The sequence below is a fragment of the Egretta garzetta genome, unplaced genomic scaffold (assembly GCF_000687185.1).
Source record: "Egretta garzetta isolate BGI_Z169 unplaced genomic scaffold, ASM68718v1 scaffold260, whole genome shotgun sequence".
NCBI classification, from domain to species: domain Eukaryota; kingdom Metazoa; phylum Chordata; class Aves; order Pelecaniformes; family Ardeidae; genus Egretta; species Egretta garzetta.
The window spans coordinates 1,846,340-1,860,232 of record NW_009258662.1 but is presented as its reverse complement, the minus strand read 5'-3'; the positions used below and the strand labels follow the sequence as shown (position 1 = coordinate 1,860,232).

Sequence of the window (13,893 nt, the reverse complement as noted above, 5' to 3'; positions counted from 1 at the left end):
TTACGTGCAACCTCAAACCTGGATGATCACAGGCCACTAATCAGAGATTAAAATCAGGGGGAGGGAGGGGGACAAAGAAACAAATACACGAATGTCGTTGGGAATTTGGTTGTTTGCAACAGATTGTAAAATGTGTGAACTGCCTGTAATCTTCAGCACACTGCTTAATGCAGCAGAATATGTTGTGACGGATTTTAACAAGCACTGCCCGGCATGGAGTGGCAGAGCTGCAGTGAAGTGGCTAAAGCCTGTAATTAGCTCTTTGACTAATAAATCATCCTGTGGTAGCAGCGATGAGAATGACTCAAATGCATGTCTGGGAGATGTGAATCTCATGGAGAAACCTCCGGAGAAGCAGTGCTAGGAGATCACCGTTGCACAGTTTGCATGGCTCCTGGCAGACGCCAGTGTTTGACCCCAAGACTGGCATTGCTGCAGTGACACCACCGTGACTCACACAGGCTCCCTGGGAGGGGGGGTCACTGGTCCTGCACTGCAGATGGGGAACGGGAGGTGGGCAGAGGCAAAGGGACTAACCAAAGATCATGTCATGAGCCAAAGGCTGGACTCAGGCCTTCAGCATCTCACCCTTCTTTGAAGCCATTACATGCTGGCATCCATTGGACAGTTTATATGGGCTTTTATATGTCTCATCACCAAAACCCCACACAATAACATTAACTCTCAGTGCTGACATGAGCACCGGTCCCTTTGGAAATCCTTCCGAATGCACACAAGGATGTGGCACTGTGAGGAAATGGGCAGGTTAAGTTGATAATAACACCTAGGGGTCATGGCTAAGGTGCTCCAGCATGGCCAAATGCTGGGATTCAAGGGCTGTGTGGTGACCCCAGCCAGCCTAAAGAGCAAAAAGAGCCGTTTGCAATCTACCAACCAGCTTTTCCTGGCAGGAATTGGGTAGGCAATAAGGTAAAAAGGACTGCAACACAACCCCAGATCCCATCGGGACAGTGCCAGAGGCAGTCCTGGTCCTCCTTGACCCCTGCACCTCTCCCAGGCATGCAGGGCTTGCTCACCGAAGTGTTCTGGCACTGCACGCTGGAGCTGTTGAACCTCAAGGCGGGCACCCGCTGCTCATTGCCCTGGATGTTCAAGATGCACTCGTAGCCTCGCTGGCCTGACTGCGGCTGGGGAAGGTTCTTGGCCTTCAGCGTGATCGGCTTGATAACTTCCACCGGCACCAGGATCTTCTCTGCCTGCAATAGCTGGGGACAGTCCTAGGGAGAGAGAAGACAACGTGCCAAGTCAGCACATGGGTTTCCCAGCCCCAGGTGGAGTCCCCTGATGCTTCTCAACCTTCTCACTTCACGCTTCGCTTCAACCGATTACAAAGCCTTTGCAACTCCCTGGGCCTCAGCCTATTACAAGTGTATTCAGGAGCATTACTGGGAAGGCTCAGATAAACAGGTGAGGGAGGATTTCTTTTACAGACCATCCTTTCCTATTTCCTTTGTTCGCGCTCAGACTTTCAACCTTCAGAACCCAAGGAAGCTACCTCTCGTGCTTTTTAATACCTGCTCTGCTAATCAGGTAGTGGGAAAGCAATCGTGTCCCCTCCAGGGACTTAGCCCGGTCACAATGCCATGACATGAGAAGTGACTAAAGCAAAATCTGAGCATAATTCCATGCCTCCCCCACAGCCAATGCACCATTGTACAAAAGGCACAGCTCCAGCAAGACACGTTTTAAAATACAGAGTCTGGGCTGTTAAAAAAGAGTTTGTTTTGGCTCAGAAAGGGACAGAATATTTATCACAGATGGATTCAGCTCCCAAGAAACAACCATTACACAATGCACGGAGATCCTTTGGAAAGGCTTGCCACCATTTCACAAAAGGAGCAGCGCTAAGTGGATGTGGCTAATCCAGCGCCACTTGGTGGGTCCCTCGCACAGGCAGAGGTCTGGGCACCCAAAGCTGCAATGCAGAAGGCTGTATTCAAAGTCTCATTAATTTGCACAGCTTTCATTAGAGTAGCAATGCACTGCTTCTTCATAGTACAATCAGACAACTGCAAGCTGTCAAATTCATGTACTCTAGGAAGCTATCAACTCTTTAGGAAATTACTGCAACGTTCGCCTGGCTAATCCAAGGCAGTTTGATATAAAATGGGATCCCTTAAAAAAAAAACTACAACAGGCTACAAAACATAAGCATGCCATATGCACAGACCACACTGTCTCAATCACTTGTGAGTGCCTGGCTGTCCTCTCTTTCAGGTCTTTTCAACTCCTAGATGCCAAAAGAAAGCCTGTCCCCTCTTTTTCTTTGCACTGCATTTGGCACACTGCCTGCTCTCTGTAGAGCACCATGGTGTCGTGATGGTTCAGCCACCCTGTCCAGTTCAGAGAGCAACCTGTCCTGCCCAACATTAAAGCCAGGTCTAGTCAGTGCAAGCAGAGACAGAGAGGTGCAAGCTTAATCTGTAGGTGTGGGCAAGGGATGTCAGGAGGAAAATGACTGATCCAGGGCTGTAAGGTAGGGAAATTTTTACTGAAAGGCTCAAAAGTGGAATTTATGGCTTATGAGAGCCTGGGAGCTTGTTAGAGCAGATGGTAGAAGCATCTTACTGAAGCAAATAGCTTAGGAAGGTAAAGAAATGGATTAGACATGTAACATCTGCAGTTACACCAACCAGGAACAGAATTACAAGAGCCATCAGCCGTCACACTGTGGTTGTGAGCCGATCCATGGACAGAGGCAGGAAGAAAATCGGGTAACCACCCAGTGCGTCACTGCAGTGAAGTCCAGAAGCCCTCCTTAGTCCCCAGAGAGGGTCTGCCTGTCCCAGCAAGGATGCCAGACTGAGGAAGCAATGTGATTTCTCATCTGCACTTATAGGGCGATGCTAATGGTGTAAGTACTTGACAGATGCTGATGGACTTCAGTTGGCTTTGCCCAGGGTAACACCAAAACCAGGACAGCCAAGCACAGAGTCACTGCAGCTGGATGGAGGTGAACCATCTTGAGTCTGGTGGCAATTTGTCTGTGCTAATTTGGCACAAGGTCTAGCTTAACATGTGCTACCAAGGACTGAGACTTAATAGGCCATCATGTTAACCTGGCTGGGTGGTGTAAAGATTGAAGGTTGCAAGCCCATATGGTACCGTATTGCAGCAATGAGTTTTACCTCCATGATTCTCTGCAGTTGTGGAGATTCTGGTGCTGAGCAGCACTTCAACAAACAGATATGTGTGAGGAGGCTCCAGCAAGTTAAGTGTATGAGCAATGGAAGTTGCCTTACGCCCCATCATGCACAAGACACAGTCAGTGTGGAAAGAGGCTGAGTTTGATCCCCAAGAGTGCTTGAGGAGCTACACAATGTTCCAACACTGTCTTCTCTTGCTGTTGCCCTGTCCTGTGATGAAACATCCCCAGGGAACTATTCATGATGAAATGCAATGGTTAAAGTGTCATAGAAATGTTTGTCTTGAGAAAAGGGCAAGGTTTGACAGTCTAGAAAGTCTTTTCAACTTTGAGTCCAATGGTCCTACTCTATCAAGGCACACCAGCATTAAGCCAACTGCAGGGTTAAATAGCTACTCAGCATAAGAAAGGGAGGTATAATTTAACCCTGGATCACTTAGACCTACAAAAACCCAGAGGGTAGGGGAAGGAGTCAGTCTAGGCTGTATTAAAACATGAGTGAGAGTTTCCAGTTCTGATCACACCAGCAGATACCGTGTGTAAACACCATTTGGGACTGCATGGCTTCAACACTCACTGAATCATAGAATCATAGAAACATAGAATGTTTTGGGTTGGAAGGGACCCCTAGAGGTCATCTAGTCCAACCCCCCTGCAGTGAGCATCACCTGCCCAACCAGGCCTCAGAATCGGCTCCCCCTCTCTATCCTGGCATAAGAAAAGAGCTTGGCAACATCATCTTAATATTTTTCCTCCTCAGCTATAGGTGTTGAGAGAGAGATGCATTGGCAGAGTGAATCAGTGGGACAGGAGGATGGGAAATCCCTATCTGCCGCTGAGCAGCCATTTCCCAAGAGTAAGCATTTTGCTTGATGTCTGTCAAACAGAAAAGCCTCAGAAGGGGGCTGGAGGATGGGGGTTGGAGATAGTCCACTATGTTACCTGCAGGCCAATCCCAGCTCTTCAGGCTGGTCTTTCTTGTCTAGCTTTATCCCGTCCCCCTCCACCACTGGTGCTGTAACCTTTCCGATAACACTTGTTTCAAGTTCATTAACAAGCAGTGATTGCGGCAGCCCCAAAACAGGATTCGTTTGCATATAAAAAGCTTTGCAGTGCTGTGAGGAAGTTCATTATAGATAATTGAAGAGGCAAGCGCCATAAAGAGGAAATCCTCCCAATGTGGCTTTATCTGATTGACCTAATGTTCTTTCTAATTGAAACAGGGGGGGAAAAAGACAATTTCACTGGGTGATGTACTGCGTAAAACCTCAGAGCTTGGACCAGGCTCTGGGTTCGAATTCAAACATAGTATTCATTTTGCAGCCTGTGTCATGCTTTGGATGCCTGGTCAGGTTTGTATTTTTGAGGGTACAACACCAACCTGCTCAGAGCAGACCCTGCAGCAAGACCCAAGCAGAAGGGTCCTTAATAAAGAGTTATCTTGGGCATTTTGAAGCAGAAGCAGTTTCTCTTCACCCTTCCTCTGCAATGGGCATCACCTAGGTTGGAAAAGCATGATTTTCACATGATGTAGGGGAAATAAAAACATCCACAGCCAACAACTGTACCAAGGAAGGGCACAATCCCATCCCTTTTGTCTTTGGTATATAATAAGTTAAGCCTTTGCCCTGAGTCTAAGGGGAGCTGGTTCAGATTCCAGAGGAGCTAAAATCCAGTTTAATCTGTACCAGGGTAACACATTTGAAAGCGGACTCTTGTTGATTCATTTTGTGTGTGTAGCTTCATTCTATTCCTTAAATGCTTTCAAATGAGTTAGTCCCTTTAAAATAATATCCTCCACCCTTGCCAATTACTCGTATCAGCAGCGATGCACACCTCAAATCACCAAATTTTGCCAGTTATCAAGTCAGAGAGCGTTTGCAGTGAAAACACTGCATGAAATGGGCTGTGCTCATTGGGTCGATGGTAGTTTAATTTTCTTTATTTATAACTCCTCATAGAATGCTTGCAAATGTGTTTTGCTGTAGCTTGCAGAAATAATGAAGTCACAGAAATATGAGAACCCTTTCTCTCCTTTTCTCTCACGTATGCGTTATGGCCCTCATCACAGCTATATCTGAGTGAGTCCCCAGTGAGAACCATCATGAGAATTCTGCTAGAGAGGGCAATGAAACCTCTCTGAGGTTATGTGGTCTTAGCCCTGAACTAATTAGTTTGGTTCCTTTATGGTGCTTCATACATATATAGTTATGACTTCACGGAGATTTCACCATGCTGTTTTCCAGTATAAGCTGGAGACTGACCAGATACTCTTGAGTTAACATCCTCTCCTAGGGGTGATGCATGTACGGATCTTTCACAGCCTTGTGATATTGCATGGGTTTTCTTCTAACCTTATTTTGTACAGTCTCACTCTCTGTTACTCTTTATGGCCAGGATCATGAGTCCAAGTCTCATGAAAATATTTTCCGTTTTCCAAAAGAAAATGGATCTGATCCACTTTGAATGGTAGGCATCCTACATGGGAATGGGCAAAACATCCGTGAAGGTTTAATACAATGATTCATCCACCTATCAATAGTCTCCATCTTACATTGGTGTCCCAGTTCACTCGTCTTTCCCTGTGCATCTCTTGCCATCCAGAGCATTCAGGTGAGGGAATCTTTCCTACTTTTCCTTCATACTGCTCCCTCATGATCCCTTGTAGCATTGACTGGGTCACCACTTTCTGCAGAAGGAAACTAGAGCTCACCTATTGCTGACTGCATGTCTGGCAAGATAAACTCAACTCTTGGCAATGCATTTTCACCCTTCCTTTCCCAGAAGAGCAGGACTCATCTCCATTCAGGACCAGGCATAGCCACCACCACCAATTCCTCCACTGCTCATCTCAAAGCATCCAGTTCCCCTTTTATCCTGCCATCAAAATCCATTTCTTCATCCTCAACTTCAGGGGTTTTTTTTAAGGCTTTCTTTTCAATATCCATCATTCAGCAACCATCTTTGCTCCTTATCCAAGCCATCTTGCCTGGAAGAAACATGATCACAAAGTGAATCTAAGCGAGGACCATAACTTGCTCAGTGAGGACCATAACTTACTCACTCGAGCCTTTTGGAACCCCACAAGAAATGATACTTAGATTGTTATTTACTCACATATTATGTAAATACAATACATCTTTTGTTCATATGCTCTGCTGAGCTGCCATGTACCATTTCCCTTTTGTCCCCTGTGGCTTTCTCACCCTCCCACTCTGTGTTGTAATCAAGTCAAGAGGGTAAGATTTGAGAGGCAGGGGCTGGGTCTTTACAAAGATATCTAGACCACAGCATGTGGATGCTCTCTTAGTTCGATTAGATTAAAAAAACATTAAAACCAAAACAGAACTGGGAAGAGAAAGAAGAGGAAGGGAAGTAAGGAGAAAAAGGAGAGGGAGAACAGGCAAACAAACAAACAAAAAATTAAAAAGAGGGGTTTTTTGTCATGGGCTTTAGAGGAATCATGTTTCACCTGGATAAAAAGCAGGAAAACAGCAAGTTGGCAGACGAGAGGCAGCAGGGACTGTCTGGAATACATTTCTTGAACTTCTCTCTCACACCTCAGCACGGTCACCCTAGGTCAGGGCTGTTACACCACCCGAGCAAAATCAGACGCTTGCTTAGCAGCCACCCTTTCCTGCTGCAAACAGAGAGCTTCGGGCTCCAGGGCTGAGAGCCTGGTTCCTCTGATGAGTCACTTTTAAGCTCTTTCACAACTTCTCAGCCCCAGGAAAATCTGGAGAATGAAGCAGCAAGGAGCTTGGCATTCCCAGTGCAGGAGGGAAAGGGGTGAGTTACAGTCCACGTTGTGTTTACATTATTACACCACTAATTCTTTGCATCATAAAATTATATTTAAAATTTACACAAAGAGTGCCGGGGAATGTTATTAGGTTATAAAGTGGAATCAGGTCAGTGCTTTGTAGGCAGGATTCCAAGCTCCATAAATTTCTGGATATACTTCCCCCCAAATTTACATCGGCACCAGCAGCAATCAAACCAGCTACAAAAAATCTCACCCGGTCAAAGAATTTTTTAATGCACCATATATTTTATCTGCACTTCCTAAGTTTACAATATTGTTAGTTTGATTGATGGTGTGCTTATTTATTGGCACAGCAAAAGTAATAATACATGAAGAAAATGCTCAGAACTTTAAAGGCAGCTGATGAGGAGAAAGCAACAGGATTTATGGGAAGTGTAAACATCTGCAGAGACAACAAACGAATAATTGAGTCCTTGCATCGCTGTCACTTCTGGTGGCTCCTTTCTAGTTAAGTCTTCCAGGCACTCAGGAGCAAACACCAGCTCACTTTTGTCAGATGTTGCAAGTGATTCTGGTGCCTGGGAAAAGGTGGTTGGCCTGGAGGCTGGCGCTCAGTCTGTGGAAGAGGTTTGACCCCGTTTAAGCTCAGTGCACTCTAGCAGCTACAAACCTCAATGGTGGTTTGCACAGGTTACTGTACAGATGCCACTGCTGGAGGAAGAGAGACCAACAGATCAATAGCAGATCATTAGCTCAGCTGCCATAGCCTCTTGGGTCCCTGGCTTCAGTGCTGCGAAAGCTAGAGAGCGATGAGTGATGCTGATCACCAGAGGAGTGGATACTCGAAAAGCAGAAGCTAAATGAAGATAACTACCCTCCTCTCACATGGCTCACTGCTGAATGCCGTTGATCAGGAGCAAAGTGACTCCCCCAAGGCCATGCAGGCAATGCTGGGAAATGACCCAGGTCTGCTGAGAGCTGGATCCCGACCTAGGACTACTCTGCCTCTGAAGTCAGTCCACACATCTCTGCTGATCAACATTAACGATTTTACCCTCCTTTAATTCTTTATTAATAGAGCCTTTCTCAGCTGGTCCATTATTTCACAAGGATCAAGGTCAGGTTGCCATAATTATCCAAGCACTGCATTTATCCTTTTTAAATAGAGACACAACGTTAGCGTTCTTTCAGCCCTTTGCTGCTTTGACACATGCTCAGAAGGAAAATTAATGATCCGGAGAGCAGGAGCCTTCTGATCACTGGATGAAGGGAGTGGACTAGTGACAAAAATAGCAGATGATTGTGTCCTTAGGTACATCTGCTCAAAGGAGAGGGGCTACTGGAGATACGCAAGCAGTCCCAGTTGTGGTGTTTCCTGAGTAACTGCCTGGTTTTGAAATCATAAGAAATATGAATGTGTGCATCGAGGAAGGTGAAGTACATGCAAGAGACAAGATAATCCTGTATTTACTGGGACAAAGTCTGTCATTTGTTAAAGGAAAACACCGGTTAGGTAAGACAGCACTTCAGAATAACACGTGGTAAAGCTGGATTGTGCAAAGCATGGGGCAGAGCACCGGCAGCTTATAAAGAAGTAATGAATTTCTTCTCTAATTATTATTATAAAAATCTGCACCCTTCTGCTTAGACAGCCTTCTGTCCTTCTGTAAGGACTTCCATCTGAAGTTCACAAGACCTTTCATGCATCCATGCATGGCACCCCAGCAGCCCAATGAGGCTGCAATGTTTAAGCATTGCAATAGTACTCCTTACTGCTCAAACATGTACGTACCAATGACACCAGCATGTTGGTCCCCAAGAAAGCTGTTTCCTACATATTTGTGTCAATAAATGGGGTTTACATGCGTAAGGGACACTGTCCATCCAAGCCTCCCTCAGAAGTGATGGGGACTCTCAGAGCAACACTCTCACATGGGTGTCTAACAATGTTTGAGCCCAAGCTGTAGCGCTTTCTTCCCAAGAGAAAACCGAAAGTCTATTTCTCCTCTAAAGCTGCCCATTTTTATGAAGTTAGTAGGAACTTGGTAACTTTGAGAGCTCCAGACTTCGGCCCAACTAGGACAAGAATGGCCAATGGGTTCAGAAGTCAACACAGGAGACAGAATAACAGATGGATCGGAGGTGCACACGCAGGCCATGGTGACACAATCCTGCTTATTCAGAAACCAGGAGAGAAACCCAGTCATAATATTTTGGCTTCCACAGTGGGAAGGTCAGGACATTGATATCATGGCTCTTGTCACCCTCCCCCTCACTGAGATCCGTGACAGCATGAGATAACATCCAAGCCAAAGCAAATGGACACATGCGCAAACACAAGGTGGGGAAGGAGGGTCTGGGCTCAACCTCCTGGAGATGCCCCAAGTAGGGCGGGAGATGCATTCCAGTGTTACCTCTTATCTGCAGCTTCAACATCCTGAGAATGTTTATCCTCAGCCAGGTCCCAAAAGCTCACATTTCCCAAAGCAGTGAATACAGCTGATGCTACAACGGAAAAAAGCAAAACCTTTCTGCTTCAGAGCCAAGTCACCCCATGCTAAATCTGAGTGGGGAATTGTCTTTCCTCTTGAGCAACTACCTTTCCCTCAAATTGCAGGGGAATTTGTACAGATACTAGCAGTCCTAACAGATGTCCAGATACCCAGAATATCCTGTAGCCACTCGAAGCATCATGATGGCACTGCACTGAGCCAGGCTACTAAAACAACATAAGCTCTTCCTGATGTTATTTCAAGGGTGCTGTGTTGTCAGGGGACAGATGAAAATTACCCTGTTGCATTCTGAGATCACTTTGTCCTGTGGGATAAATAATCTTGCTTTACAAAGATGAGCAGCCCAACTGTTATGAGTTACATTTAGCAGGGACACGGTATTGAGTGTCAGCTGCTTCTTACATCTCTGTTCAAACTAATCTCCCAGAGTTGCTCCTAGAAGTTACATGAACAGGTCCTTGATTAGTCACTCACATGGTGGCTGGAGAAGATAAGCTCTATGAAAACAAGATGCATATTAAGGTAGGATGAACTGCTGACAAGGAGGTCTTGTTTCATCAGTTCTCAGTTCCCATCGTGATTTGGTTGGAGGTCTCAACAAGGAGAGGCATCATGGAGCTGCCCTGCGCTGGGAGAGATTTTCTGCAGATCCACAACCGTAGTAATCAGAAATCCTGCGGAAAGTTACTGCGAAAATTGAACAAGCTACCAGTCCTTTGCCCTGCCAGCTGGATGGTTGTGGGGCAGAAAGGCTCAAAGATGACAAAAGGTACCCAAAAAAACCCAGAAGAAGAAATCACTTCAGGCACAGGCTTTCCATCTTTTTCTTCACCTTGGTGCAAGTCAGTATGACTTGCAAACAACAGCAAATTATCTAATTTGTTTGTACATGCTCAGAAACTTCTTGTGAACAGCCCCCACTGAGAGATCACAGCTCCAGGTACTAAGTGCTGTACAAGCACCTATTAACAGAAAGTGCTTACCCAAATCAGAAGAGGGTGTGAGAGAAACAGGGGAACAGAAATGTGAATGTGTGCAAGCCAGTTCAGAGCCAAGAATAAAACTGTCCTCTGCTGAATGTATAACCCATGGCCCCACAACTACCTGATACTGCCTCTGAGCAGTATTTTCATGGTCTAACAGGACTCCTTGGACAAGGGGAAAACTTTCTGGCTGGCCTGCAATTTCCGTCTTTAATTTCCTCTTATTATTATCCGAAGCACCCCCTCTGAAGAGGATGCACCCACTACACAATACATGTCCATTTCTAGGAAAGGGCTGTAACGGCGGATGAGGGCTGAAATGCCACAGCCCGAAATGACAAACCACCAGGAGCCCCGAGACACAGCTGGATCCAACCATCAGCTACAGCCTCCTCCCAGATTTACCCCTGGCTTCCCCTGGCCAGGATGCTGACAAGACCCAACTCCATCACACGTGCTTGGAAACACTTCCAAGGGCTAAATAGATGATAAACACCAAACCCCCATGCTGCTTAAGAGCAGGTGCTGTGAAATGCATGCATCGCTACGCCAGATCCCACCTGCATGGGGTGGCTGCTGCTGCCTGTCTAGAGGTGCTCCTGATCCCCTCGCCTCTCCTGCCGGTCCGGTCCCCTGCCTGCTCACAGCACTTGAAGGCAGCAGGCTGCCTCCAGTTGCCATAGAAACCACACCTCACACCCTCCCCTTAATGATAGACAGGTGCCAGGATAAGTGAGCGGATAAACGACAAGCAGGGAAGGATTCGGCACTCTGGTGTTGGCCTCGCTGCAACTGTCATCAGGGTCCCTGAGAAATGAGAGATACATCAACGTGAGCAGAGATGGGTTTTCTCTCCTCCCCATGCCGATGCTTCCAGCAGCCGCCTCTCTGGCCGGGTTAAGGGAGGCTGGAAACAGAAGCGGGAGGGAAACTGAGCAGTTGCCACAGCAACAGCTGAAGATGCATCACCAGAAGGTTTGTCCATGCAAGGGAGCAAGGAGTGAACCATGCTCATCATGTCCAGTGGGTCCTTGACCCCCTCCCCAGTGCAGCCACCCAGGCATTTACACTGGGATGCATTCTGGGAGGCAGTAGGCAACGTGCCTTCCTTCTGCAACTTGAAAAGAGGACAAAGCATGACATTTGGGGGCCCCAAAAGCCATTCTGCTTTTTGAGAGCTTGGGGAAAAGCCCTCCCTGAGCCAGACTGAGATGCACCGGCAGGGTGGGGAAGGGCACTGATGAGTTTTCTACAGACAAAGTCCACGAAGAGGAGACGTGGGCATTATCATTTAGAATAAAATAGAAATAGAAAATAGAATAGAATAGAATAGAATAGAATAGAATATTTTCAGTTGGAAGGGACCTACAATGACCATCTAGTCCAACCGCCTGACCTCTTCAAGGCTGACCAAAAGCTAAAGCATGTCATTTAGGGCATTGTCCAGATGTCTCATTGATGTCTGTCAGTTCAGGTTGAGCTATCATTACTATTCCCTACCTTCTTTTTTCCCCTCCCTTCTTCCCTCTTTCCCAAAACCCCCTTGCCCAAGAAGGACATGCGGCTGGTCAGAGCTAAATCAGCGCACTCCACTGCAGAGGCCACCGGCACAGCTCTTCGTTCGGCACGAGGCACGAGCAAGTGCCGGGCAAAGCAGCACTCCACTCCTCAGCAGCTGCTCGCCAGCACGCGGCTCACACGGCTTTCTATCGCTTTTGACAAATTAATGTTTGAAGCAGTTGTTTCTTTTATGTGGGCTTTACTGTCATTAGCACGTACAACTCGACATAAAACACTTTGGTGCGAGATCTTTTCTTCTGTTCTCTTTTTAGGCAGCAGATGAAAATCCTTTTAATAAAAAGCTTGTTTGGGGGAGGAAGAAAAACACACGCACACACAAATCGGCTGAGCAGGGAAAGATGAAAACCTCCTTCAAGGTAATTAAATGATTATGTATCTTTTAAACGCAGCGGATAACAGATTTGTTATCTAGGCTTGCTTTTGGCTTTTGCCATTTTTTTTCCCCTCTCTTTCCCCCACACAAAGCTAAAATCCTTGCAAGGCCCAGAACAAGATAGTGTTCATCTTAGAGAAGAAGAAGGCACAACAGAAGACTTAATCCTTTATCCCATCAACTCAAGTAGGCTACCCCAGCTTACCCAGCCTTGTACAGATGTCTGTGAAACACTGACATGAAAACTACCCCGCTGCATCACAGTAGGTCTGTGCACAGACAAGACGGACAACTCATTCAGGTGTATTGGGTAATAGATACCAGGAGAGACTGGTGCTGTTTCATAGAATCATAGAATGTTTTGGGTTGGAAGGGACCCCTAGAGGTCACCCAGTCCAACCCCCCCTGCAGGAGCAGGGACACCTTGAACCAGATCCGGTTGCTCACAGCCCCGTCCAACCTGGCCTGGAATGTTTCCAGGGATGGGGCCTCCACCACCCCTCTGGGCAACCCATTCCAGTGTTTAACTACCCTCATTGTAAAGAATTTCTTCCTTAGATCCAGTCTAAGCCTACCCTGTTTTAGTTTAAAACCATCACCCCTTGTCCTGTCACAGCTGGCCCTACTAAAAAGCAGCTCCTACCACACTCAAGAGCCCCAGATCAATTATGTTACTCCATGCCTCTGTTTCCCTCCAGTACTTGTTGACCGTCTTGCCCGTTTACAGAAGAAAATGACTGAGTTCTCTTCCTTGGTGACTGTGTCAGGTAAGTAAGGGTCGATCCCCCAGTGTGGTAGTCTGCAGTGCAATGCTTTGTGGTGCAACACTAAGCCTGCACTATGACTGCAGCTACAGTCAGCAACAAATGTCAAAAGCAGAGACAGGATGGCCAAGAAAAAGAAAACAGAAACTTGGCTTGCTCCCCTCTATCTTTGACACTAATTCTCTCCACTTTTGCCACCAGCTATCTTGGGAAAAAACAACAACAACAATCCACTTCAGTAGTGAAGTGTCTTTTTTTTTTCCTCATTCTTTCCCTTCCTGCCCTCAGTAGCAATAATACCTGCTCCCCTTTATAAAGCAAGAAGTCACTTAGCATATTTCAAGTTCGTGGACCTGGCTTTTGAAAACCTGCTGTAAAGGGAAATTATACACCAAGGTGAAGTATTTCAGCCACAAATCATCTGGAGGCATCGTCAACCCTGTTTGATTGAGTTCAGTGCCATAATCATAAATACTCTTGCTTTATGACCATGCTAAAGCTCTTCACCAGGAGCAAACATGGGCTTTCCCAAGGCTCCCAAACTAGTTGATTCAGCTCTATTAGGGCAGAGCTGATTCACTGAGCACCTGACGAGTGACAGGTAAGAAAGTTGTGGTTCCTTGTTGACAGCAAGGGACTTGACTTTTCTGTCCTTTCTCCATCTCTGGTTTAATTTTGCCAGGTGGTGGTAGGACAGCTGCCCTGTCTCAGCTTGGGGCTGGCTGATCACAGCTATCTACCAGTGCA

The 13,893-nt window shown here is 46.5% G+C and overlaps 1 protein-coding gene across 1 annotated transcript in view; it reads right to left on the bottom strand.

Moving 5' to 3' along the window:
- PLXNA4 (plexin A4) overlaps positions 1–13,893 on the bottom strand; it is a 454,140-nt gene that overhangs the window by 88,031 nt on the left and 352,216 nt on the right. Inside the window, exon 9 of the mRNA XM_009648415.1 lies at positions 1,038–1,238. Coding sequence (XP_009646710.1) covers positions 1,038–1,238 — 201 coding nt within the window. The remainder of the gene's footprint in view (positions 1–1,037; positions 1,239–13,893) is intronic.